The sequence below is a fragment of the Haematobia irritans genome, chromosome 1, assembly GCF_050003625.1.
Source record: "Haematobia irritans isolate KBUSLIRL chromosome 1, ASM5000362v1, whole genome shotgun sequence".
NCBI classification, from domain to species: domain Eukaryota; kingdom Metazoa; phylum Arthropoda; class Insecta; order Diptera; family Muscidae; genus Haematobia; species Haematobia irritans.
The window spans coordinates 43,305,766-43,329,517 of record NC_134397.1 but is presented as its reverse complement, the minus strand read 5'-3'; the positions used below and the strand labels follow the sequence as shown (position 1 = coordinate 43,329,517).

Sequence of the window (23,752 nt, the reverse complement as noted above, 5' to 3'; positions counted from 1 at the left end):
TTTCTCACTATTAAAAGTCGAGTTTGGCCTAATCTCGGTTTGACTGGATTCGTTGCGGAAACTGAGCCTAATACCAACCTTTATTGTGGAGTGTTTAAAAAGAAAACCATATAATATTAAATTGTATGCAGTGTAAAATAGATTTTATTTGTACGTTTCACAAAACTTATTACATATGTAAGTACTTCAACATATTTGAGTCAGAAACGAGTAAATATTTTTACAATAAATTAAAAGTATTTTAAAACGACAAACATTTAAATAAAATAAGTACACATATATTGTTATGGGTTCGGAATTTCACAGTTTTTGTCGCTTACTATTTGATTTGAAATCATGGTATAGGATATATACATATATTCAGCTAAAAGCATTTCAGACTTTAATGAGTCTTTTTTTTAATAACTAAGTAAATATGCGCAAGTAATTTAAAAGAAGGAGAAATGGAAAGAAAACCTTGACATATTTTACACAAAACAGGATGTTCTCACTAATGACTAACGACCATTTTCATGTAGCTTCTTTAGGCTTTGTCAGTTAGCAGAAATTAAATTGCAGATATCTTTTGCAGCAATTATATTCCTGAATATATGGATAACAGACCAATGCCCATAGTACGGTTTAGAAGTTTATTGCCTAACGTAGAACTATCGTAACTGCATGAAAATGGGTATAAAAATGCAAAATATTGTCGAACTATAGTTAAAATATGTATCACTAGTCATCAACAAATGAAAATACGCCCATTGACCATATCAAAGCTGAATTTGTTTCTATTTCAACTTCTGTTGAAGAATATGTATTCGAGGAGCTTACCATTCCACCAAAATATAAAGAACTATGGTCTAGAAAGATAAAAGAAATAATTTAAAGATGACTAATTAGAATCTTTTGTTATCATTATAGCAATAATAATGGCAATAAGCGATAGATTTTGTAATATTAAAATTGTTTTTCGGAATTGATCCACTTAATTTTTTAATTGAAAAGTCTTCAATCACGAAAATCTATCACAGAATTAAAAAGAAATAAAATATTAATTGATTTCTTCTGGGACATTCACTCAATTTTTTAATGGGTTCAATTAAAAAAAATTTAATTTGGTCGCAAAACTCAATTTTTTAATTGATTATTTTAATAATTTTTTTTTAATTTTATAGAAGTTTCTTTGGATTTCTCATTAATGAACCCATGAATAGTATACAAATAGAAATTAAATATTCCCGAACAAATTCTTTTAAACTTAAATTAAATTTTTTATTGTATATACATTCCTATTCAATTAAAATGTTAATTGGGATAATTTATTTTCAATTCAAAACATTTATTTAATCAATTAAGCCCTCTTGGACCATACATATTTTAATTTCATTAATAATTATTTGTATCAATTAAATTTTTAATTTATTACGATTTCAACTTCAATCATTTTTTTAAATGGAAATATATTTGTTTTTGCATAGAAATGTCTGCTAAAAACAGCAGTCGGTGTCTGCTGTCATGTTTTTTACTTCATAGCAAAAATAGCAGATATTGTTTGATGTTTCAGCAAACACTTATTGCTTTCCCCTTTTCAAAAGTTTTTATACCTTCCACCATAGGATGTCATTCCGTTTGCAGCACATCGATATATTGGTCTAAGACCCCACAAAAGTGTATATATTTTGGTTCGTGGCGAAATTCTTAGTCGATCTAGCGATGTCCGTCCGTCTGTGGAAATCACGCTAACTTGCGAACGAAACAAGCTATCGACTTGAATCTTGGCACAAGTAGTTGTTATTGATGTAGGTCGTATGGTATTGCAAATGGGCCATATCAGATCACTTTTACGTATAGCCCCCATATAAATGGACCCCCAGATTTGGTTTGCGGATCCTGTTGGAGGAGAAAATTTCATCCGATCCGGTTGAAATTCGGTACGATCGATCCCCAGATTTGATCTCAAATTTCATACGATCCGATTGAAATTGTTTATATATGGCCTCTAACATCCGTGCAAAAATTGGTCCAAATCGGTCCATTATTATATATAGGCCCCCCATATAAACCGATACCCAGATTTGACCTCCGGAGCAAATTTCATTCGATTCGGTTGGAATTTGGTGCTTTGTGCAAGGATATGGGGAGCCACTTTAATATTGCAGGAATAATATTAGAAATGTATATAGAATAATTTGAGTACTTGACTTATAAATATAATAATAATTACTCAGGATTTGTCATAAGTAATATAAATTAATTGGCCTTATAGGCTTTGTATTACGAAAAATTTTGAAATAAATAAATAAAAAAAAAAAAAAAAAAATATGGCCGATTAGAACCATTGTTACATATGGGTATCTAGTTATATATAACCCCCAGATAAAACGACCCCCCAATAAAACAAAAATGGGCCCATATCAGTTCATACTTGTATATAGCCCCCATATAATCCGATCCCAAGATTTTGTTTGCGGAGTCTCTTGGAGAGCCAAACTTTTTTCATATCGATCCCATCACACAAAAATTGGTCCATATCGGTTCATAATTGTATATAGCCCCCATATAAAGAAGCCCCAATATTTCACTTCTGGCTCTCTAATTACCATGCAACAGTTCATATCGGTTCGTAATTATTTAGAGACTCTCTTATATATACCGATCATGAACTGAATTATATACGTATTTAAGTGTCTTTTTTTTTTGTTTAGGTTAGGTTAGGTTATGTGGCAGCCCGATGTATCAGGCTCACTTAGACTATTCAGTCCATTGTGATACCACAGTGGTTTGTTTGTTTAATATATTTTAAGATACCTCGCCTTCGGTAATCTTAATCATAATAATCTTAAGTAGAACTTTCTACGCCATCTATGGTGGAGGCAGATAAGATTCGGCCTGGCCGAACTTACTGCCGTATATAATTACTTGTTTTTTTCTGTTTTAGCAGACTTTTCCCATGTGACCACTAACAAATTTCTTTGGGTGTATGAAATATGGAGTGTGATTACAAAGAAAAAATACTAATTAATTTATTGAAGACATTTCAATTAATATTTTAATTGAAATTTCTTCGATCACAGAAATGATAAATCAATTAAAAAATTAATTGAAAGTCAATTAAAAATATAAAAAAATACTATTTAATTTATTGAAGACATTTCAATTAATATTTTAATTTAAATGTCTTCGATCACAGAAATGATAAATCAATTAAAAAATTAATTGAAAGTAAATTAAAAAATTAATTGATACTATTAATTTTTGTGATTGATTTTTGTTTCAATTAAAAAAATTGTTGAATCAATTAAATTTTTAATTGAATATTTTTTAGAACTCAATTAAGACTTTAATTGGAAAAATTTTGGTGAAATTTTTTTCTGTGTACTCTTTGCATATGAGTTCTACTTACTTAGATTCCATTTTAAACCAGATGTCGTAACATTTGTAGCTTCGTGTCCAATTGGTATTAGAGAGCACCATCTTTTTTCGTTAACCAAATATGAAGGTATAGAAATGGAATGTTTACCCGGTTTAAGCAACCATGACAAAGCACAACTGCCAAGCAAATATATTCGACAGTACTCATCATAACGGGTAAATAAAGTATTTACATTGGCCATGATTTGATCGAAACGTCCAGATGTGTCATGGAAAACAATTATATCTTGTATCTACAATATACAAAATAAAATTAGAACAAAAATACAAGAGATGTATGACATAAAACCTTTTTATTCTTAAGTAAGGGTTTTATAATGTCCACAGCCTTGCTAAAATCTGTATGGTTTTGGTCAGGTGTATGAATCCTCTTAACGTTCATCTTGTTAAAGTAATCACTTGTATCGGCAGTTATTGAATCAAAATCGCCAGTTATAAAATCTGGTAGTTGGAGATTGTATTCTTTATTGGACTCTGATCTTAGAAAATGAAGCCATCGATTTGCCCCTCCATCAACGCAGCATCTTAGCGAGGCTACACAAAGATAAAAATTATTTATATAATGTTCGTAATTGAAGTTTTCTTGATTAATTTTAATTGAAGTGTTTACCATTTTCCCACAAAGCCCTCACCACATGTGGTGGTATTTTTATTTCGCGATTTAATACAATACAACCATGACTTCGATCTGCATTAAAGGGCTCATTAAATATATTTCCGGGATGCCAAATGTAATTCATTTCCAATGGGACATTATCTCCACCGTTTGCGTCCACCATTCCAAGATAACGTCGTTGTACAACTATTGTTGTTATTAATGAATGAAACCAGCCAATATAATAGATATGTTGTTGTTGTGACGTTATTGTAGCGAACAGCTGTTTCATTGGTAAGAACACAATGAAGATATTTGCGATTCTATCCGTTATAATTATTGGGACGTTTTTCGGTTATTGTAAAATTTACATGACTTTTAAATTCAAGCTGAAACAAATTTAATTACTTGATAAAATAAGGAGATTCGGTTTACATGCACAGAAAGGTCTGCAAACAATTATAGCAAACTCAAACTGCTATTTAAACAATGTAGCAGCAATACACTTGCAATTATACAACAGCGTACTCTTTTATGATAGCTAATACCTATTAGGTGTGTTCGTGTTATCGCTAGAAAATCGCGATTTTTTAACGGTTACCTCGTACAATAGTCAATTCTATAAAAGAACATGTTGAATTGATGTATATGATCAATGCCCTGTTCCTGTATATCGAACGAAAACCCATTCGAAAGAAAGGCAGTCACTCGAATTCGAATGAATTTGAGTTTTTATATTTTTGAAAGTTCATTTCGGTTGTATGAGAAGACTTTGAATATCAAAAATGAGTATTTTCAAATGTTTGGCCTGAGAATTCATTTAAATGTTAACAATGTTTTTACTTTTTTCTTTACACTTATTGTATATGTTCGTTTATTGCTCGACAACAAAATATGAAGTGACTTGCCTTTCGAAATAGAAGAACAAAAATCAATTTTCTTTCGTTTGGAATACGAAAGAAAGCTTTCGTTCGATATACAGGAACAGGCCACAAATATAAGGCCGTTGCAGTGAAAATAAAGTTTTTTTGTTTTTATTTTTTATAGATACTTCCATTTTTATTTAAAAAAATATATATGTATATATAAGCCAGGCAAAAGAACAGCAACAATTTTTGGACACTTTCTGATCACGCGAAAGCAATCACCTATGGGAATTAAACTCATTTTTATTAATTTTTTTTCGAAAAGCGCCGGATGATAATAATGTCTTCTCATTGTGAATATCCCAATTTGGTTCATTAATAGAATTTGGCAGCGCTCTTAGATATAAAACGAATTCCTCAGTAGTATGGCAATGGACTGAGCTATATCAAGATGCTGAACTACATACAATTGCATAGGTTTCTACGAATTTTATTCGTAATCATTGAATATAAGACTTTCTCAGTATACAATTTGATTTTTTTCAACAATGTGAATAAACAACTACAACTATGTTTTATGAAAAAATATAATATAATAAATGCACTTTTCTCAAGAAAATGGTTGAAATATTAGTCATCCAGTGTGTGGCACATGTATCTATTCTCCCTTGTATACAGGTTTGCGTTTCTCAGCAAAGGCCTTCAAACCTACAAAACAAAAAATTAATTTAAATTAACTTAGAAAATCAACCGTAACGTTAAAATGCTTCAAACCTTCCATACGATCTTTGGTGGGTATGACTTGGGCATAGCAGACTTCCTCAATTGAGTAGCCAGTGCTCAAATCCACCTGCATTCCCTTGTCTATAGCCAACTTAGCCATGCGAACTCCAACAGGTCCATTGGGCAAAATTTCCTCTGCTATTGTTAAGGCCTTGCGATATGCAGCGTCTTTGGTTTCATTCTGTGGGACGACATGGTTAACAATTCCCATCTCTTTTGCCTCTTCACCATTGAACACCCTTGCGGTAAAGATTAATTCTTTGGCCAGTGATGGTGATAGAATACGTGGTAAACGCTGCGTTCCACCAGCCCCCGGAATAATAGCTAGTTTTGTTTCAACTAATCCCATTTTTGTGTTTTGGGCGGCCGTGCGCATATCACACGCTAATGCCATTTCCAAGCCACCACCAAGAGCGGCGCCATCTAAAGCCGCTATTACAGGCATTGGCAATTGTTCAATTGATATTAACAATTGACGCAATCCAGTAACAAAATCCTTGACTTCATCTTCTGACATGCCCTTACGTTCCTTCAAATCTGCTCCCGCACAAAATATACCGGGAGTCAGACTTCTTAATATTACCACACGTGAAGCATTATCTCGTTTTATTTCATTAAGAATATTGCTAAAGGTTTCCACTAATCCACGACTGAAGGCATTCTTTGCTTCCGGACGATTTAATCCCAAGACAGTGACACCTTTCTGCTCACCTTGCAAGCGTTCCACCACAACTTCCTGACCTGTTGCTGCTACCGAATAGTTATGCTTAACTAAGCACTGTGTATGTCTAAATAGAGTTGACGATAAATTCAATCTGGATACAAAAAGGGTCATTTTTGTCAATTATGTCAGGAGAATATAAAACTATTAAAAATTAGACGTCGTTGGTTATAAAACAGCCAACATTTAAAAGATATCAAACAGCTGACTTTCATAATGGGATGCCATACAAAGTAATTGTGTGCGACAGCCAAAGAACTTTTAGTTATTAGTGTGGTAACCATAACCATAGCGGTAGGCGGTAAACATGTGTGTAAACATAGCCATAGCGATAGGCGAAAACTTGTTTACGTGTATATCTAATATGCGCTTTACAGACTATCAGTTATTCCGGACGACAGTGCTCGTGTCGAACATATCCCATATATTGTGCACACTATATGTTAAGTCCGAAGGAGTAATCGATACTGCTGCATGTTTATGGGATCGATAACACATTTACCGATTATTTAGTCATCGCCGACAAGTCGTATCGATCCGGCACACTGTAAGATTCCTTACAAACACCGACATTCCGTCCGGAATAACTGATAGTCTGTAAAGCACAATAGGAAGCTAAAAATACGTAATGTGGTTTATAGACTATCAGTTTTTCCGGACGACAGTGCTCGTGTAGAACATATCCCATATATTGTGCACATTATAAGTAAAGTCCGAAGGCATAATCAATACTGCTGCATGTTTATGGGATCGATAACACATTTACCGATTATTTAGTCATCGCCGACAAGTCGTATCGATCCGACACACTGTAAGATTCTTTACAAACACCAACATTCCGTCCGGAATAACTGATAGTCTGTAAAGCGCATAACAGAATACCGTTATGGCTGGCTGCTTGTCGGAAAATTAAAATCTATTTAAATTCTTTGGCTGAAATTGCTTACAAAATTTTTAGATCACCACTAGACATTATTGTTACCTAGTCATGTGCAAACTCATTTATCTTCAAATAACTCAGTAAATATTATGACACAACGCGTTTTTATCCAGCTGCAATATTAAATATGTAAAAAGCATCTTATATTGGCATCATAAACATGAGGAAACTGGAAAAAAGGAAATTTTCGTCGAAAAAGTCATTGTATCCGTTTGCGGCGGAAAATGTTTCGCCTACCGTATATCGTTATCGTTATGTGCACAAACACTAACAGCAAAGTTTAAAAGGCGCATAAAAGCAATTGTAAGATTTGAAATATTGGCATCCCTATATGATCTGTCAATGGGGTTGTAAAGTGCTAGTGAATTGTATTGTTTTGGGAAATCAAATAATTTCTGCGAATTTAAACATAAAAGTAATATAGGAGTAGATATAACAATTTATTATAGGAATAGTAATAATTCGAGTGCATAACATACCACTTAATGTGTAAATATATATGTATGTAATTTAAACGTCGCAATGTCACGAAAATTATCCTCCCAAAAAATGCCCGCGTCAAAAAGCAAACAAATGTCTTTATCTTCCTTTCTGGGATGCTCACAACAGAAGGCAAAGAGTAAGTGACTAACATATCCCAGGATTTTTTTAATTAATTAAATATTACCCATAGCTTCAAATGACGAGAAACTCAAGCCTAAAAAACAAATCAATCCCATATATATTGATTCGGAAACAGAAGATGAAGATGATACTGATGTTAAACCTAAAGAAATTGAACCCAGTAGCAATCGACAGAAAACAAATGTTCTCATTAAGAAATATCTATTTGATGATGACTCCAAATCACCTTTAGCTCCAATCAAAGGTAGTGAACCCAGCATCAATCGTGAGAAAACAAATGTTCTCATTGATAAATATTTAGATCATCCAGCAAAAGTAAAAAATGTTACTAACAAAAAAACGGAACAAATGAGTGCTTCAACATCCCACAGAGTGAAGAGTCCATCCCCATTAAAAATAAATTTAGATGATATAGAAATAAAATATCAAAATGCCATGAAGGATCTTAACGAACGTGTAGATAAAGTAACTAAGGAACGCAGTAAATACTCATTAACCCCAGTTAAAAATCCTTCAAATTCTTCACCCACTACGAATAAAGATGTCACTCCAAAACTCGTTTTGAATAGTGGTGAAGATAAGATTATTAAATCAATAAAAGAGAGCAGGTCCCCTCTTGGCTCAAAAGTAACACAAAATTCCACAATCAATTTACGAAATTATACGCCACTAAAAGAATTAAATAATACCAATGATAGTATTGATGATATGCTTAATCAAACAATAGAATTTAAAGTGAAACAAAAAGATTTATTAAAATTGAATGATGAAAGTGAAGATAAGATCGTAAAATCAATAAAAGAGAGCAGGTCTCCTCTTCGGTCAAAGGTGACAGTAAATTCCAAATCAAAGGATTTGAATAATACCAATGATAGTATTGATGATATGGTTAATCAAACAGTTAAGTTTAAAGAGAAACAAAAAGATTTATTAACATTGAATGAGGAGAAGTTCAATTCCCAACAATCAATTGCATCCAACATTAGTAATGAAAAGATGGATCAGCCTGATAACCTTCCTTCAAAATCAGATGATAAGAAACCTAAAGGATTTGATGTCAGTGTGGTATTTGAACACGGACTTAACGAATATTTGTGCGATTTAACTGAAAGTCATCACTTCAGAACCAACAATAATGAGGTACGTTTTATATAATGTGGAAAGGTTTGATTTAAAATAATTACTTCTTTTCAGGACAATATCTATGTTCTTAAATCAAGTTTGGCATTTTTCAAAAACAATTATCTGGAGTTAATGGAGAAATATTGCAACATTGTTGATCAAATTCCAGCCTATTACTTCAATAATATATCAGGATTTGAAACTGGGACATTTTTAAAACTTAAATGCATGCGACAAAAATTCAAAGCTAAAACAAAACGTTTGCAAAGCTCTTTGGACAAATTACAGTTCAACACGTCCGACTATAAAAAAGCTGCAACATCTGCTGAGGGTTCTGGTGGCAATATGATGGCCACAAATGAAAAATTGAAAGAGGAAACTTCACGACGTGTTAATATAAAGGACTTATTATCAAAGTCGCTTGGAGAGGAACCAGGTTATAATATCGATGAAATGGAAGAGGAAGAGAGACAAATTAAGGCAGATGAGAAAAAAATTGATAGCTTTAAACTAGAAAGCAAATCAAACATTTTTTCTAATAGTCCATCATACATGGATGATGTGGAAGGAGAGGAAAAAGGTAATAAACTACAAAATAAGCCTAACATAACAAACACAAAGTTCGAATCGTCCACAACGAGACCTCCAAATAACCGTCCTCCTATCACCTACGATTATGAGCCAGATTTTGATATTGATGATATGGAAGAGGAAGAGAGACAAATAAGACTTGAGCAACAAAGTTCAAATGCTCAAATAAGAAAAGTCTTAGAGACTAATAACAATAGTAATCAATTTCCAGATGATGAGGACGATTTAGTACCACAAAAACAAAATAATTCAAAGCCCATGTCGTCGAAAGGAGAATTAATGAGAATGCAACAAGAACTTATACATGATTTGTGTGATGACGAAGATGATGAAAACGTAGATGAGGAATATATTCAAGCAAAATATTTGCAGGAGACAATATATTTGGACGATCATGATGACAGTATTGTAAATCAGTCTTCAGTTACGAGTAAAAAGAATGATATGGAAGATGATTGCGAACTAGATGATTTGCTAAATGATATCAAAGAACAAGATGCCGAAATGAAAGGAAGAAAGTCAACATTCAATGAATATGCTTATGGAGATTTTGATAATCGAAAGCAAATAGTAAAGGAAACTACCTCAGCCCAGCGTATAACATTTCCCGTTGAATCAAACAATAAAATGCCCACTGTAGAATTGGACGAAGATGGATTCGAGGTAATGATGCTAAAATCACAAGATAGGATTCTAATCAGGCTCACAAAAAGATTACTTTTTGTGTTTTTGCTTGAATTAAAAATCTACCAACGATTAGTTGACAATTTTGGAACAATATTTGACAAATGATTTTTATATTAATTTTATTTTTTTTTTTTTACTATTTTGAATGAATTTGAAGCCCAAAGCCTTATTCAAAGTTAACTTATCGTTTTTCGATCCTTTGTTATCATTGAAAAATCTAGATTGTTCTATTTCGACCTTTAATTTTTTGCAAAAAATAGATTTTTATAATTTATCTTAAATTTTTAATTTTTGATTCTCTTAAAATTCTACTTATACGAAGTTATATTAAAATGTAAAAAAATTAATTAGTACTTTTTCAACTAAAAATAGGTAAAAATGAAAACCCTTAAATCAAATAATTTAAGTTGCTATAATACACATTTTTAAGTCGAAAATGCTGTGGTAATTTGGCAAACGAGACAGCTTTTCTTTTTTCAACCTCAAAAAACTGATGGAGCAACAAACTTTTTTGCTATTATTCCTGACTTGTGATATGTTTCGTTCGTTCGTTTTTCTTTTTTACCAAAATTATAATTGCAAAAAAAATATATATATAGTACCTATTATATTTTTTTAAAACCTTAACAAACCTTGAAAAGATTCCCTGGCATTGATGGCGTAACATTTTGCCTATTGAATTTCATGCATTCAAAAAAGGTAGCCATGGAAAACATTGGTTTCCGACACGGAAACTGAAAATGTTTTTCATCTTTATATAACTAAATAACCACTTCATGACTTAATTCGTTATTTCTACTATACCAGGTCTACGATCCAGACTTATTTGAAATTAAACACTCGCAAGCTGCTGCCGCCCTCAATACATCACGAACTAATAATTCGACCATTATTATCGATGATTATGATACACCAAGCACAAGTCGGGCCTCTTATATAAATGATATGCTTAAAACACCAACCTCCAGGACGAGTGCATTAGACAAACGTACAACAAACTTAACGGCCTCAGCCCAAAAAATTGCTGGCAATTTTCATTCTAATGTTCAAAATGATGGTATTACCGGAGAATTTGATGGATCCAATTATCCACATTCTAAACGTCTAATGGAAGCTTTACGTGTTAATTTCGGCCTAAAGAGTTTTCGTACCAATCAATTGCAGGTAATCAATGCTGCTCTGACGGGTCACGATTGTTTTGTGTTGATGCCCACAGGTGGCGGCAAATCATTGTGTTATCAATTACCAGCTATATTAACAGAGGGTGTGACCATTGTTATAAGTCCATTAAAATCTTTGATATCAGATCAAGTGAATAAAATGGCTTCATTAGATGTATGTATAGTAGTAGTAAAAGTGATTTTATTTTTATTTTAATTTTCAAACCTTTTTCAAGATATATGCAAAAAATTTTTCCGGTGATCAATCGTTGCAAGAACAGAGGGCTATTTATTGTGATTTGGAAACAACACCACCTCGTATAAAAATTTTATATGTAACACCAGAAAAAATATCCAGCTCAGCGAAATTTCAAGATCTTCTAGATACCCTATATGCCAATAATTGTATAGCACGTTTTGTCATTGATGAAGCCCATTGTGTATCACAATGGGGACATGATTTTCGGCCAGACTATAAACGTTTAGGTATTCTTAGAAAACGTTTTCCCAAAGTTCCTACAATGGCTTTAACTGCTACTGCCACACCACGAGTAAGAATGGATATATTAAAACAATTAAATCTTCAAAATCCCAAATGGTTTTTGTCCAGTTTCAATCGCAGTAATCTCAAATATACAGTTCTGCCCAAAAAAGGCTCTACAACTGTGGAGGATATCAAAAACTTTATACTTTCACGTCCAGCCACAGATAGTGGTATTATATATTGTCTATCGCGCAAAGAGTGTGATGATGTAGCCCAACGTATGTGTAAATCGGGAATAAAATCGTGCTCCTATCATGCTGGTCTCTCGGATAGTGTTCGAGAGTCACGACAAAAAGACTGGATTACCAATAAATATCGGGTTATTTGTGCCACCATAGCCTTTGGCATGGGTATTGATAAGCCCGATGTACGTTTTGTATTACATTATTCTTTGCCAAAATCAATAGAGGGCTACTATCAGGAAGCAGGTAGAGCAGGACGTGATGGTGACACAGCCCATTGTATTTTGTATTACAATTACAGTGATATGATGCGGTATCGTAAAATGATGGATAGTAAGTTTAAATGTTTTTTTTTTTTTTTTTGTTAGAAATAGGAAAATATATATTTTTGAATTTATTATTAGTGGACAAATCGATTGCTGCGAATGTGAAAAATATTCACATTGAGAATTTAAACCGAATTGTTGGTTATTGTGAAAATGTTGCCGATTGTCGTCGTGCTCAACAATTGGATTACTTTGGTGAACATTTCACCAGAGAGGAATGTTTAAAGAATCGCACAACGGCCTGTGATAATTGCCTAAAACAACAACAATATACGGTATATTGAAATCTTAATAACATATGCCCTATAAGAGCTCGAATTATTTAATAATTATTTTTTTAGTTAATTAATCCATTGGAGCACTGTCGAAAGGTTGCCCATTGTGTCAAAGAAATATGTAGTGGTCGGGCTCGGTTTACGTTATTGCACATTGGTAAGTAGAAGGATTTGAAAAAAAATGTCAAAGCCAACTCAGAATTGTAATTAAAGTCTGCTAAACAACAACAACTTATAAAATGTGTAGTTTTAAAATGTAAAGAAGAATTAAAAAAAAGCTTTCCAAGGCGATAAGTTGTTTAGAGCCGATCATGAAAAGTCGATTATTCGAGTTCGCATCTATAATTGTTTACTTAGACTCCTAGATCTCTTGTACCAAAATAAGTATGACTTTGATTTTTTCAGCCGATGTCCTTAAAGGATCAAATATTAAGAAAATTATTGATTTCAATCATAACAAAACACGATACCATGGCATGTTCAAAGACTGGGACAAGGCTGATATACAGCGATTGATGCGCATTATGGTTACCAAGGAATATCTACGAGAAGATCTTATATTTGCAAATGATATACCACAGGCGTATGTATATTTGGGACCTAAAGTGGAAAAATTAATGAAGGAAACGCCCACAATGGAATTTGCAGTAACGCGTAAACAAGGTAGAGGGACAAAAGGTGCCGCAAGTACAACTGAAGAAAGTAGTTCGACGAGCAACAATGCATCCAAAGGAAGTGAACAACTCAAAGATATTTATCATCGTTGTTATTCGGATCTATTGGATTTGTGTCGCACCATTGCCGCACAAAGAAATGTTACTATGGCCAGTATTATGAATATACAAGCCATAAAAGCTATGGCTGAACAATTGCCTGAAACCGAAGCTGAAATGTGTTCTATTCCTCATGTAACCAAAGCGAATTTCGATAAATATGGTGCAAAACTCTTGGAGATCACACGGAATTATGCTGCTGAAAAGTTGTGCATTCTAATGGATCTGGAAGATATGCAAGAAAAAGCCCAGCCTAGTACTAGTGTTGTAGATGATGGCGGTGAAAGTGATGATTTTGATGATGAAGGCGGAGACGGAGATTGGAGTAGAGCGGCCGCATCTCAAGGTAGTTCGAGTGGCGGAGGTGCTAGTTATCGTGGGGGTAAACGAAAACGTACTTGGCGTGCTAGAGGTGGAAGTGCCAAAAAATCACGTAAAGCATCTGGCGGTAGTGGTTGGGGTGGCGGAAGTGGTACAATTAGCCCTTCCAAAAAGTATGGAAGTAAAAAGGTATTTGGTTCATCACCAAGTCGAGGAAAACGCAGTTCAGGTCGTGGTAGAGGTGGATCTGGAGGAACACGCGGTGGAGGTGGCACATGGATATCGAAGAAAACTGGTGAGTTACATACTGTGTCGAGTTGGGGATTTCTTTTAATTCTTCATTGTATTTTTGCAGGATCAAGTGGAGGTTTTCAATTGATGCCAATACCTACTTCGAAATAGTATTTTGTTTCTTATTCATTCGTTAAAATTGATTATCTATGTTATGTTTGTAATAATACTTCGTTTTCATGCTATTTTAATGTGTTAAGATGTGTACCAAAAGCATTTGATAAATGTAAACATAAGTTTTCTATGAAAAAAAAACTGCCCGGAAATAATAAAATACAAATATAAAAGTGTCTTTTTTAAACTTTATTTTGAATTTCAACAATTTATTTATTTTATATCATTTTATTGTAATCTGCGCTCGGAATCAACACGTTGTCGTTGCTGAAATAGCAAAAGTGTTCAAAGAAAAGTAATAAATATGCTGTTTTAGCAATCGAGAATGTTTGCTCTTTTTTCAGCAGATAAAAATGCTTGTTTGCGCCATGAAGTCCAGCATTTAAACCGCAAACCCTAATTATTTTGAAGTTCAGATTTATAATATCATTTAAGGCGGATTAAGAAGTCTAAATAGCACGAAATATTCATCTAGAAAAGTTTTGTATGGGCGTATTAGTTAGAAAAGTTGAACGTGTTTTTGACTCATTTTATTCTTCGCAATCACGCCAAAAATAACATTTTATAACATGTTATTACTTAATTTTTCTTTTGAGTGTATCTAATTCGCCGTCCCGACTATACGTTTGTCCGGACGACATTTGGGACGCTCAGACACACATATTTGTGTGATTTTATATAAACCCTTTTTTTTCCTTTTTTTTCCTTTTTTTTGGAAGTTTTAAATTATTTCGTAGCTTTGTTTCAAAAGATATACATATATCCATAATGTTTTCGAAATTTTTCATTTGAATTTCGTTCGTTAATTTATTCATTTATTTGATCAACCAACGTTGGTGATAGAATTTACTAGAGTTGTGTAGTTCCGGAGCGAACTATCTATTTGGAACTATTCCGTGGCTGGAACTAAATGAACTGGATCCGATACCTTTACTCTTTCAGCTCCTCAGTTCCTTATATTCATTTCATTGTGTACTCATTCCATTTCTTTCGCTCTTTATGACAACAACAGCTCTCACTTAAATTGAAGTTGCTAGATCCTTAATGAAGATATCGAAACTGTTTCAACCTAAATATCAATACCAACATGCTTTACAAAAATTGTGTAAATCAGCAAACCCTGAGTACAATGCGGAATAATATTTTACGCAATAGAAACAAATCATAAACGAAAGGCGAACTCTTTTGGTCTAAAGTCGGCAAAATAATTTTTTTCATAGTAACTTTTGATTTTCTCTATGAAAAAATTTAAACACAATATTTCTAAAATAAATGTAAATCTTTGTATTAGTATTGATCTCTGAAAAATTTTTACAGAGTTATACCATTATCTAATTTTAGTCCCAAAATCTTTATTATACAAATTAATGTTCAAGAAATTTGATTAAATTCTTGTGATATTTTATGTTTTACTTAAATTTAGTATTCATGCGTTTTATTTACTTGCTAAACTAAAAGAAAATGTCAATATATGGGATTCTTTAAGCACTTTCCTTATCCGGATCCAAGAGGAACTTTGGAACTAAATGATGGAACTAGTCTCTTTTTAGGAGCGGATCTGAAAAGACCGTGAGCCGAGATCGCCCAACTCTTGAATTTACTACAATTCAGCAAAAATTGCCCAAAAGTTGTGAAGATGTTTGCTTAAAGGTGTATATATCAAACAGGTGTGAATTCAAACAATTTTCAAGCGTTTGTTTACATCAGCTATCCCTGATTCACAACCTTCATTTGTTTTGCTATTGATTACACGCTAAACGTTTTCATTTAGATGAGTATAATGTTTGCGAATAAAAATCGAGCAAAAAAGAGCTTGTGTGGGAAAGAGAGAGGAATCATTAGAGCAATGGAACAATAATTTCTTTTGCTTATTTCGGCAGATGCCAATAAAGTTGTTAATTTTATTGTGCAAAATAATTGAAAATATAATAAAAGTTCAAATTTCTATTAAATATATTGGAATTAAAAATATTTTATTAAAAATAACAAACAATTTGTTGGGAAAGTGTAATCGAAACAGATAGATGGCCCAGACCAAAAGCATAAAGATATAAAGAAGAACATAAAAAGAAGAACAAGAAAAAGCAGTAAAAGGTCGGAAAGGAGAACTGAACTCAACTATTAATGAGAATTAAATCGCTTTAGTGGTAGCATAAAATATCAAGAAACCAAGTGAACTCAAATGGATGAATTAGAACCATGGAATATGTTCACTACTGATGATGGTAATCCAGACGATGCCGTGGGCGAAGAGTATGGCGGAGGAGATATGGCAGAAGATGGGGGAGCTAATGAGCACAATGGTGAGAGCGAAGACAACGAACCTTTTGCAATACCATCACCAGTGCAGGATATGCAGGTAAAAGAAGAACCCCAGGATCCCGAGTTAATACCACAGGAGGATGATATATATGATGATCCCAGTGGTTTTGGTTTTCATTCAATATTGGGTGGTGGCAGAGATATCACGGAGGACGATTCTTTATTTGATTTCAATACTGAAAATTCAAACTCGTCCCGCCCTAGTACTACTACAAGTAAACCTACACAACTTAGTGAACTTCCACCTCTCTCGGCGGAGGACGAATATTTCAATAGATTAGTTAAATATGAGGATGCAATTGCTTACATTTGCCCATCATGTGGCATGGACTTTCGTTCCCAAGAATCTTGGAAATCGCACATGAATACGGTACACATGTTCAATTCTAGACGCGGTCTAAATTTCATTCAACTTGACAAACTGTATCACGAATGCTTGGAATGCCACAAAAAAATTGCTATGCATTCAATGGAAAATTTGCTAAAACATAAATTCACCCATTTGCCATACCGTTGCTGTAAATGTTTCATATGTAAGCGCCAATATAAATATCGCCAAGATCTAATGGTTCATTTGAAATTGGCCCATAGAGACGAGTTAATAGCGATTGCAAAAGAAGAACATAAGAATAGACCTACTACTAAATCCGCACAAAATCCCACCATTCGTTCAATTCTGAATAAGCCCAGTGGCATGAATGCCTCACCAACTTCCAGAGCAAATGTCTCAATTGGCCAAATTAAAGATAGCGCCACCGATTTGTTCGAAAATGATAATATTGAAGTTCGCAATGAGGTAATAGAGGATGAGGACGATGGTGATAACTCCCTGCCAGGAATGCCCCCAGCAAAAAGAATTGCTAAAGATTTGCCATCGTTTGCCGACGATGGTTCTACAAATGGATCGGCCCAAGATCAGCGACTGTCGTCGAATGGAAGAATTTTGGATGACATTGATGAGTCATTAGAGGAATACATTTTGTTTTTGTGTCCTCAGTGTGGATCTGAATGTGATACAATAGATCAGTGGCGGAAACATATAGAATTTTCACATGATTTGGCTTCGAGAAATGGTCTAAATATGAAAGATATTAACCAGGGACAAGCGCAGTGTAATGAATGCAGTCAGGTAAGTTTGCTTTTCTGAAGATTATGGCTCAATTAATTGCAATGATTATACAAAAACGTTCTTAAAATTATATTACGAGAAGTTTTTACCGGAAAGAAGACTCGATTTGTTGAAAAGACGAAAATTTAATCTGTAAGTCGCCCAGTGCGTATAAAGATTTGGCTCCGCCAAAATCCATAATCGGTGTTTTGCATGGTAGGGCCTGTGTATGAAAAATGTTGAAATTGTGTATAAAATATGAAAATTGTAAAAACGAATATCAAAAAGAATTTGGAATCCCCCCTATTTTTTTCGTTTATTCTTCATTTTGGGAACTGTCAAAACTTGTTTGACATCGATGGGCCATCTATTACTTTGTTATCTATGCTAAAATTTAACAACATTAATTTTTAGAAGAAAAGCCTTTGTTTGAAGCATACAAATGCTCTTGGTGCGCATTTACCTTCCAAAATGTGTATCTGAATTTATTCGGAGGCACCTCAAAACTGGGATTTTAGAACATAGGTTGGTATAGTGGGGCAGCCCGTTATTTTGGGACTATTCAGTCCCAACGGCACATTAATGTGAAACCACTTAGAGAAGCTTACAAAAAACACTCGGAAATGTCAACAGCATTAGCATTGAGAGGGGTCGAATCCCGGGGGCCCCTTTGTGTACAAGGCGGATATGCCAACCATAGCACCACCTTGAGTTTGGTCGAATATGGGATTGAACCCACGACCTTTTTTATTCAAGGCGGGTATGCTAACCATTGCCCCCAATATTGGTTCAAGACCCCATACAATATATACCGATCCACTCAGTATCACCTCTGAGTCGATCTAGGTCTTTGTGCCCAACAAGAATAAGATAATAAGATTGCGCATAGGTGTCGGTGAATCATTAATGATGAACTTGTTATACAATGTCATGATTCTAAAATTTATTTATTTTATTCAAAAATTCAGTAATACAAGGCCAATAGAGAACTATAAAAAAATATATATTATATCATATTACAAATACTGAGTAGAAATTTTTAGGATAAATCTGTTTTTTTTTTTCGAAAATTATAAAATTACCTTGAAGAAATCCTAGGAGCTATATGACAGCATTTTCAAAGCTATGACGCATTGGTATATATTACGTTCTTCGTAGACATCCGATAGAAGCATTTGTTAAAAGGTTTCTTGAATGTTCCTTTGGAAACTCTGTCGCTTTTCGGAAAATTTATTGGCCTTGTAGGCTTACGTGTTACTAATTAATGAAAAAAAAAAACTAAATAAAAATAAATAAATAAATAAAAACTTTATTTTTTTAGAATAAACTTCCCACCGAAACTATTTTCATCATCTGAGTTATTTTAATTTTATTTCGAAAATTTTCAAAACATATCGTTGAATCATATCTTATGGAAAATATAACATTTTCTGCTATAGAACCAATTGGAATATCTTTTAACTAATCCATAAACTTACCTTATTACTCGACCTTATTACAGACCATAACTGGTAATACTATACGAAATCTTCAGCTTCATAAATTTACACATTTATCCCATAGTAAATGGATGAATTGTAAATTATGCTTTAATCCATTTGATGCCACCAAGGAAATAATCAAGCATTTGGCTGACAAACATCATCTAACACCGGAGAATAATTTGGACAACGATGATGATAGCCAAGACCCCATGGGTTTCGGAGGTGAGGACTTCGATGATGATTTGGATCTAGGCGATACGAAAAAATCCCTCCGATGGGATCGTGATCCCTATGAAAAGCATATTGATTATATATGTCCACAATGTGGTAAAGAGTTTGGCGACAAGAAGCTGTGGCGCAAACATCTCGTTGATATGCATCAATTTGGTGATTTGGAAAAGCTAAATTTTGAATATATAAGCAGCCGCCAGTTTAAATGCAAGGAATGCGATAAAATTATAACTGGCGCCTATGGAATACAAAATGCACAACAACATCGCATTTCGCACATGCAATTCAAGTCATTTGCAAAATGTCGTATATGCCGAAAAAAATATACAGACCGCAAGGGACTAACGAAACATTTGAGGACTGCACATGGTATGGGGACGAACAGCAGTATGGGTGGAGCTGCATCACCAATTCCAAATTTTGGTGGCTCATCTACGAAACTAAGTAATCCATATGCCTTAAAAACGAATGCTAATGCTCAAAAAAGAGAAATCGTAAGACACAATCACTTTACCTATGAGATTTGCTATTTGGATGAGGATGATGAAAACCAAGTTTACGAAAGTAGTTCTGCAGCTAGTAGGCCAGTTAGCAGCAGTGGCACATCAACATATGATTTCGCTAAAGGGGATGCTCACTTGTATCGCCGACCACCGTATCAAGCTCCATCCAGACCTGGTTTTGAACCAATAATGTCTCGCCACAGATGTGTGGATTGTGGCTCCAGTTTTCCATCACATCAATCATTGCTAAATCATATTCAATCTGAACATGAATTTGTCAATAACTCTTACCAAAAGACATCAAAGAATGATATGAGCAATAATGAAGAACAATCAAATGATGCTGACGATTTGTTGGTGCCAAGCAATCGGAAAATTGAGATTATAAGGCCACTCGAACCCACCACAACAGAGTGCAATTTCATATACATATGTCCACAATGCGGTGTCGAGTTCCGGCTTAGACATTTATGGCGTCGTCATATTAATGCCGAGCATAATTTCGATAAACGTGAATCTTTGGATTTCCGTATATTGGATAAATTCCGATTCCAATGCAAAACCTGTCATGAAGTGGTTCAGAGTTCAAAACTGAAGGGCTTGCAGGATCACAAATTTCGCCATTGTCCCTTTAGACAATATCTGAAATGTTTGATATGTGGTCAAGCCTATAATCATAAACCAAATATGATAAGTCATCTTCGGCAGCGTCATAACATAGTTGATGCGGAACCTAATCAACCACATGCGAATATGATCATAGATGGCAACTCAAGGGGTAGTCAATCGAGTTTCCAAAAAGCTGGTCCTTCGACGGCAACGCCGAAAAGTTCATTGGATTGTAATCCAGCTAATGCGAATCCAAGTCGTCCACCTGGTTTAAAGACTGTGGAAGATGTCATTTCCTATCACAATGCCGTTGATCATGAATCTATCACTTACCATTGCCCCTCATGTGCAGAAACGTTTGAGTCGCACGTCTATTGGCGCAAGCACATTGTGGATGAACACAACTTGAATAGCAGAGAAGGCTTGAACTTTCGCCAGCTCGATGATCACCATTATATTTGTTTGCAATGCTACAAAAGGGTCACTGTTACCCATACAAAGGGAGCAATTGGACAATTACAATCACATAAATTCAGACATTTACCCTATAAGTCATTTCGTTGTACTGCATGTAAGGGTGAATTTGTGAGAAAACAAATGTTCTTCAAGCATTTGGATAAAGTCACAAATAAATGTAATGGCATGTATGCAGACAACAATTTTGACCGTACTGAACAGGAGGAGGACCCTTCATTCAAAACTACCGATAGTGGTAATAGTACATTACCCGAAAAGGATAAATCTGCACAGTCTTCGACAAAAGCTATATGGCCTACACGTGCCTCGCTGCCGGCACAACCCACGATTTCCGAATCAATATCAGAAAATCAAGGCTGTTATACATTAAGCTGTCCCCAGTGTGGCATTGAATATGATTCGACTCGTGCTTGGCGAGAACACATTAACATCGAGCACAACCTGAATAGTCGTTCGGTATTGAATTTCAAGAAAATCAATTCAAAATTGCATTTGTGTTTAGAATGTAACGAACATGTAAATGGACGTAAACTAAGAGATTTACAAGTACATAAGTTTAAGCATTTGCCATATGGAGCATATCTGCATTGTCGCTACTGTACAATGAATTATTTCCACATTAGCAATATGCAGGAACATTTGAAAAACAAACATCCACAAATGATTCAAAAATTGAAATTTGATAAATATGAAGATGATACGGCCACCTTTGATGTGGAGGAAGAGGAGGATGCCAATAACTTTGCTGGTGGTGATTATGATGAGAACATGACTTCAGCATCTAGGGATGTGGGTGATGATGCAGAGGCTGACGAAGATGGTAGTCCTTGTCTGGATAATGTTGTTGACATTGATTTGTTAGAGGCCGAAGCCGAAATTGAAGAAGTTGATCCCGATAATATTGAATCCGATGATCAATATCTTTTGGGTTAAAATGTGGCCATCCTTTCAGCAATCATATAACAGCATTAAAAAACTACTAGATGTTAAAAAAAAAATATTAAACTAAGCTCCTCTCGAACAAATAAATACAATAAAAAAATATATATTCATTTGAAATATGCATAATAATGCTCGTTTGCTATTTCCATATCCATTATTTCATTGTTTCATCTCCTTCACTCTCATATATGTCATTTGTATGCTGTCTTAGTATTATTTATCTTAACGATTGTATTTTAGTTATACATTAATGAACAATGTGTTTTTTTAATTCCCTCAAAAATCCCTAAATTTTATTTATATACACATACAAATATCTATTTGTTTCTCATCCTTACAACTTAGCTTATTTAACGGTAATCTCACATTAAAAATTTGTATTTTATCCCAATCCTTAGTCTATATGCTTATTTTTTTTTAACAAAAATTAAGTCCATATTTTTATTCATTATCCCTTCCACAAACATTCAAATAAATTGTTTAAAACAAATATAAAGTTTAGAAATTATTGATTCTAACAATCTACCAGAAAGAAATTACGATTATAATAAAGTTTCGATTGTATAATTAACAAAAATTAGTTTTATTTTTTAAAATACTTTATTAAATGTAGAATGGTGACCTAGATGACCTAGAAGAAAAATATGGGAAAATATAGGCGAGCATTCAGAAGGACTTAACACAATTCTCTGGACTGATTGTAATCTATACCACCGTAAAAAAATTATATTTGCAACGTGTAAATTTATGTTCTAGTCTTATAAAGAACTTTTATTGAAAACATTTTTTTATTATTTTATTTACACTTTTGTACGTTACTAAAATACATAAACTAAATCTTTACTTAACGTTTGCTTTGACAGAAAATACATACATACTTAAATTTTTAGTCATAGAAAATATTTATATGTGCAAAATTATATTTTAGCTATATGTCAAAATAAAATTAATATAGTTTCTGATAAACTAATACGGTATAGTATTGCCCTTGTTTATTAGAATTTGCAGTAATCGGTCAGGCATAGAACATACCAAGTTTTTCAGAGTTTTCATTTTGATTTTTTCCCCATTCTGCCGTAATTGTATACTTCAGTTCTTTGGGTCTTGTATATTGCTTGAACTTCGCAAATACCTTAGCGGATAATATGCCCCAGAGATCTTCTATAGGATTTCGATCGCGATTTAGCGCTGGCCACTCCAGTAAAGGTATATCACGAGACTTAAAAAGGTTTTTTGTGAGGCATGCAACATGGATGGGAGCATTATCTTGTTGGAAAGTCCAAACTTCACCACATAACTCATCTGCAAAATCTATTGAATTGTTCTCCAATATATCGACATATATCTCTGCGTTCATTTTAGTGGGGACAAAATATATTTTTGATTTTCCTCGTGCTCCTAAATCTGCCCACACATTAAGAGATCCACCCCCGTGGGTGTGTTTATAGCAAGTTTGACGAGGGTACCGAGAATCTCGCCAATATTTGTGATGGCCATCAGGACCATCAAAATAGAATTTCTTTTCGTCGCTAAATATAACCGTTTCGAACTCTTCGTCCAAAAAACTTGTATTTTTCAGCAAAAGAAATACGAGCATTTTTATGGTGTTGTGTTAACCGTCCTATATCGTGCTTGATAATTTGCTGAATTCGTTGTCTAGTCACATTCAGACCCAATTCTACTTTTATTTCTCTGCAGCTCATATTTTCATTGGCAGCAAGTTGGCGAATACATCGCTTTGTCC

The 23,752-nt window shown here is 33.9% G+C and overlaps 4 protein-coding genes across 5 annotated transcripts; 2 read left to right on the top strand and 2 right to left on the bottom strand.

Annotated features, from left to right (window-relative positions):
- Positions 1 to 116: 116 nt before the first annotated feature.
- LOC142220784 (thiamine pyrophosphokinase 1) lies at positions 117 to 4,319 on the bottom strand. The gene is made up of 4 exons (XM_075290118.1): positions 4,028 to 4,319; positions 3,707 to 3,951; positions 3,389 to 3,650; positions 117 to 845 (listed from the first exon to the last, which is right to left on the bottom strand). Exons 1-4 carry the CDS (start codon positions 4,302 to 4,304, stop codon positions 718 to 720), a joined length of 912 nt encoding a protein of 303 aa, XP_075146233.1. The 5' UTR covers positions 4,305 to 4,319; the 3' UTR covers positions 117 to 717.
- Positions 4,320 to 5,352: 1,033 nt separating this feature from the next.
- LOC142220783 (methylglutaconyl-CoA hydratase, mitochondrial) lies at positions 5,353 to 6,586 on the bottom strand. Its single transcript, XM_075290117.1, has 2 exons — positions 5,653 to 6,586; positions 5,353 to 5,586 (listed from the first exon to the last, which is right to left on the bottom strand). The coding sequence occupies exons 1-2, from the start codon at positions 6,494 to 6,496 to the stop codon at positions 5,537 to 5,539; spliced, it is 894 nt and encodes a 297-aa protein (XP_075146232.1). The 5' UTR covers positions 6,497 to 6,586; the 3' UTR covers positions 5,353 to 5,536.
- A 1,089-nt stretch (positions 6,587 to 7,675) lies between these two features.
- Positions 7,676 to 14,524, top strand: Blm (Bloom syndrome helicase). Of its 2 annotated transcripts, XM_075290115.1 has the most exons (10): positions 7,676 to 7,941; positions 7,996 to 8,190; positions 8,248 to 9,086; positions 9,141 to 10,322; positions 11,154 to 11,681; positions 11,743 to 12,565; positions 12,637 to 12,833; positions 12,900 to 12,990; positions 13,239 to 14,222; positions 14,283 to 14,524. In XM_075290115.1, exons 1-10 carry the CDS (start codon positions 7,845 to 7,847, stop codon positions 14,327 to 14,329), a joined length of 4,983 nt encoding a protein of 1,660 aa, XP_075146230.1. In that variant the 5' UTR covers positions 7,676 to 7,844; the 3' UTR covers positions 14,330 to 14,524. The 2 variants fall into 2 exon arrangements, with proteins under 2 accessions (XP_075146230.1, XP_075146229.1); XM_075290114.1 differs by having other exon boundaries at positions 7,996 to 9,086.
- A 1,643-nt stretch (positions 14,525 to 16,167) lies between these two features.
- Positions 16,168 to 22,985, top strand: LOC142220777 (uncharacterized). Its single transcript, XM_075290110.1, has 2 exons — positions 16,168 to 17,783; positions 19,264 to 22,985. The coding sequence occupies exons 1-2, from the start codon at positions 16,515 to 16,517 to the stop codon at positions 21,997 to 21,999; spliced, it is 4,005 nt and encodes a 1,334-aa protein (XP_075146225.1). The 5' UTR covers positions 16,168 to 16,514; the 3' UTR covers positions 22,000 to 22,985.
- Positions 22,986 to 23,752: the final 767 nt, after the last annotated feature.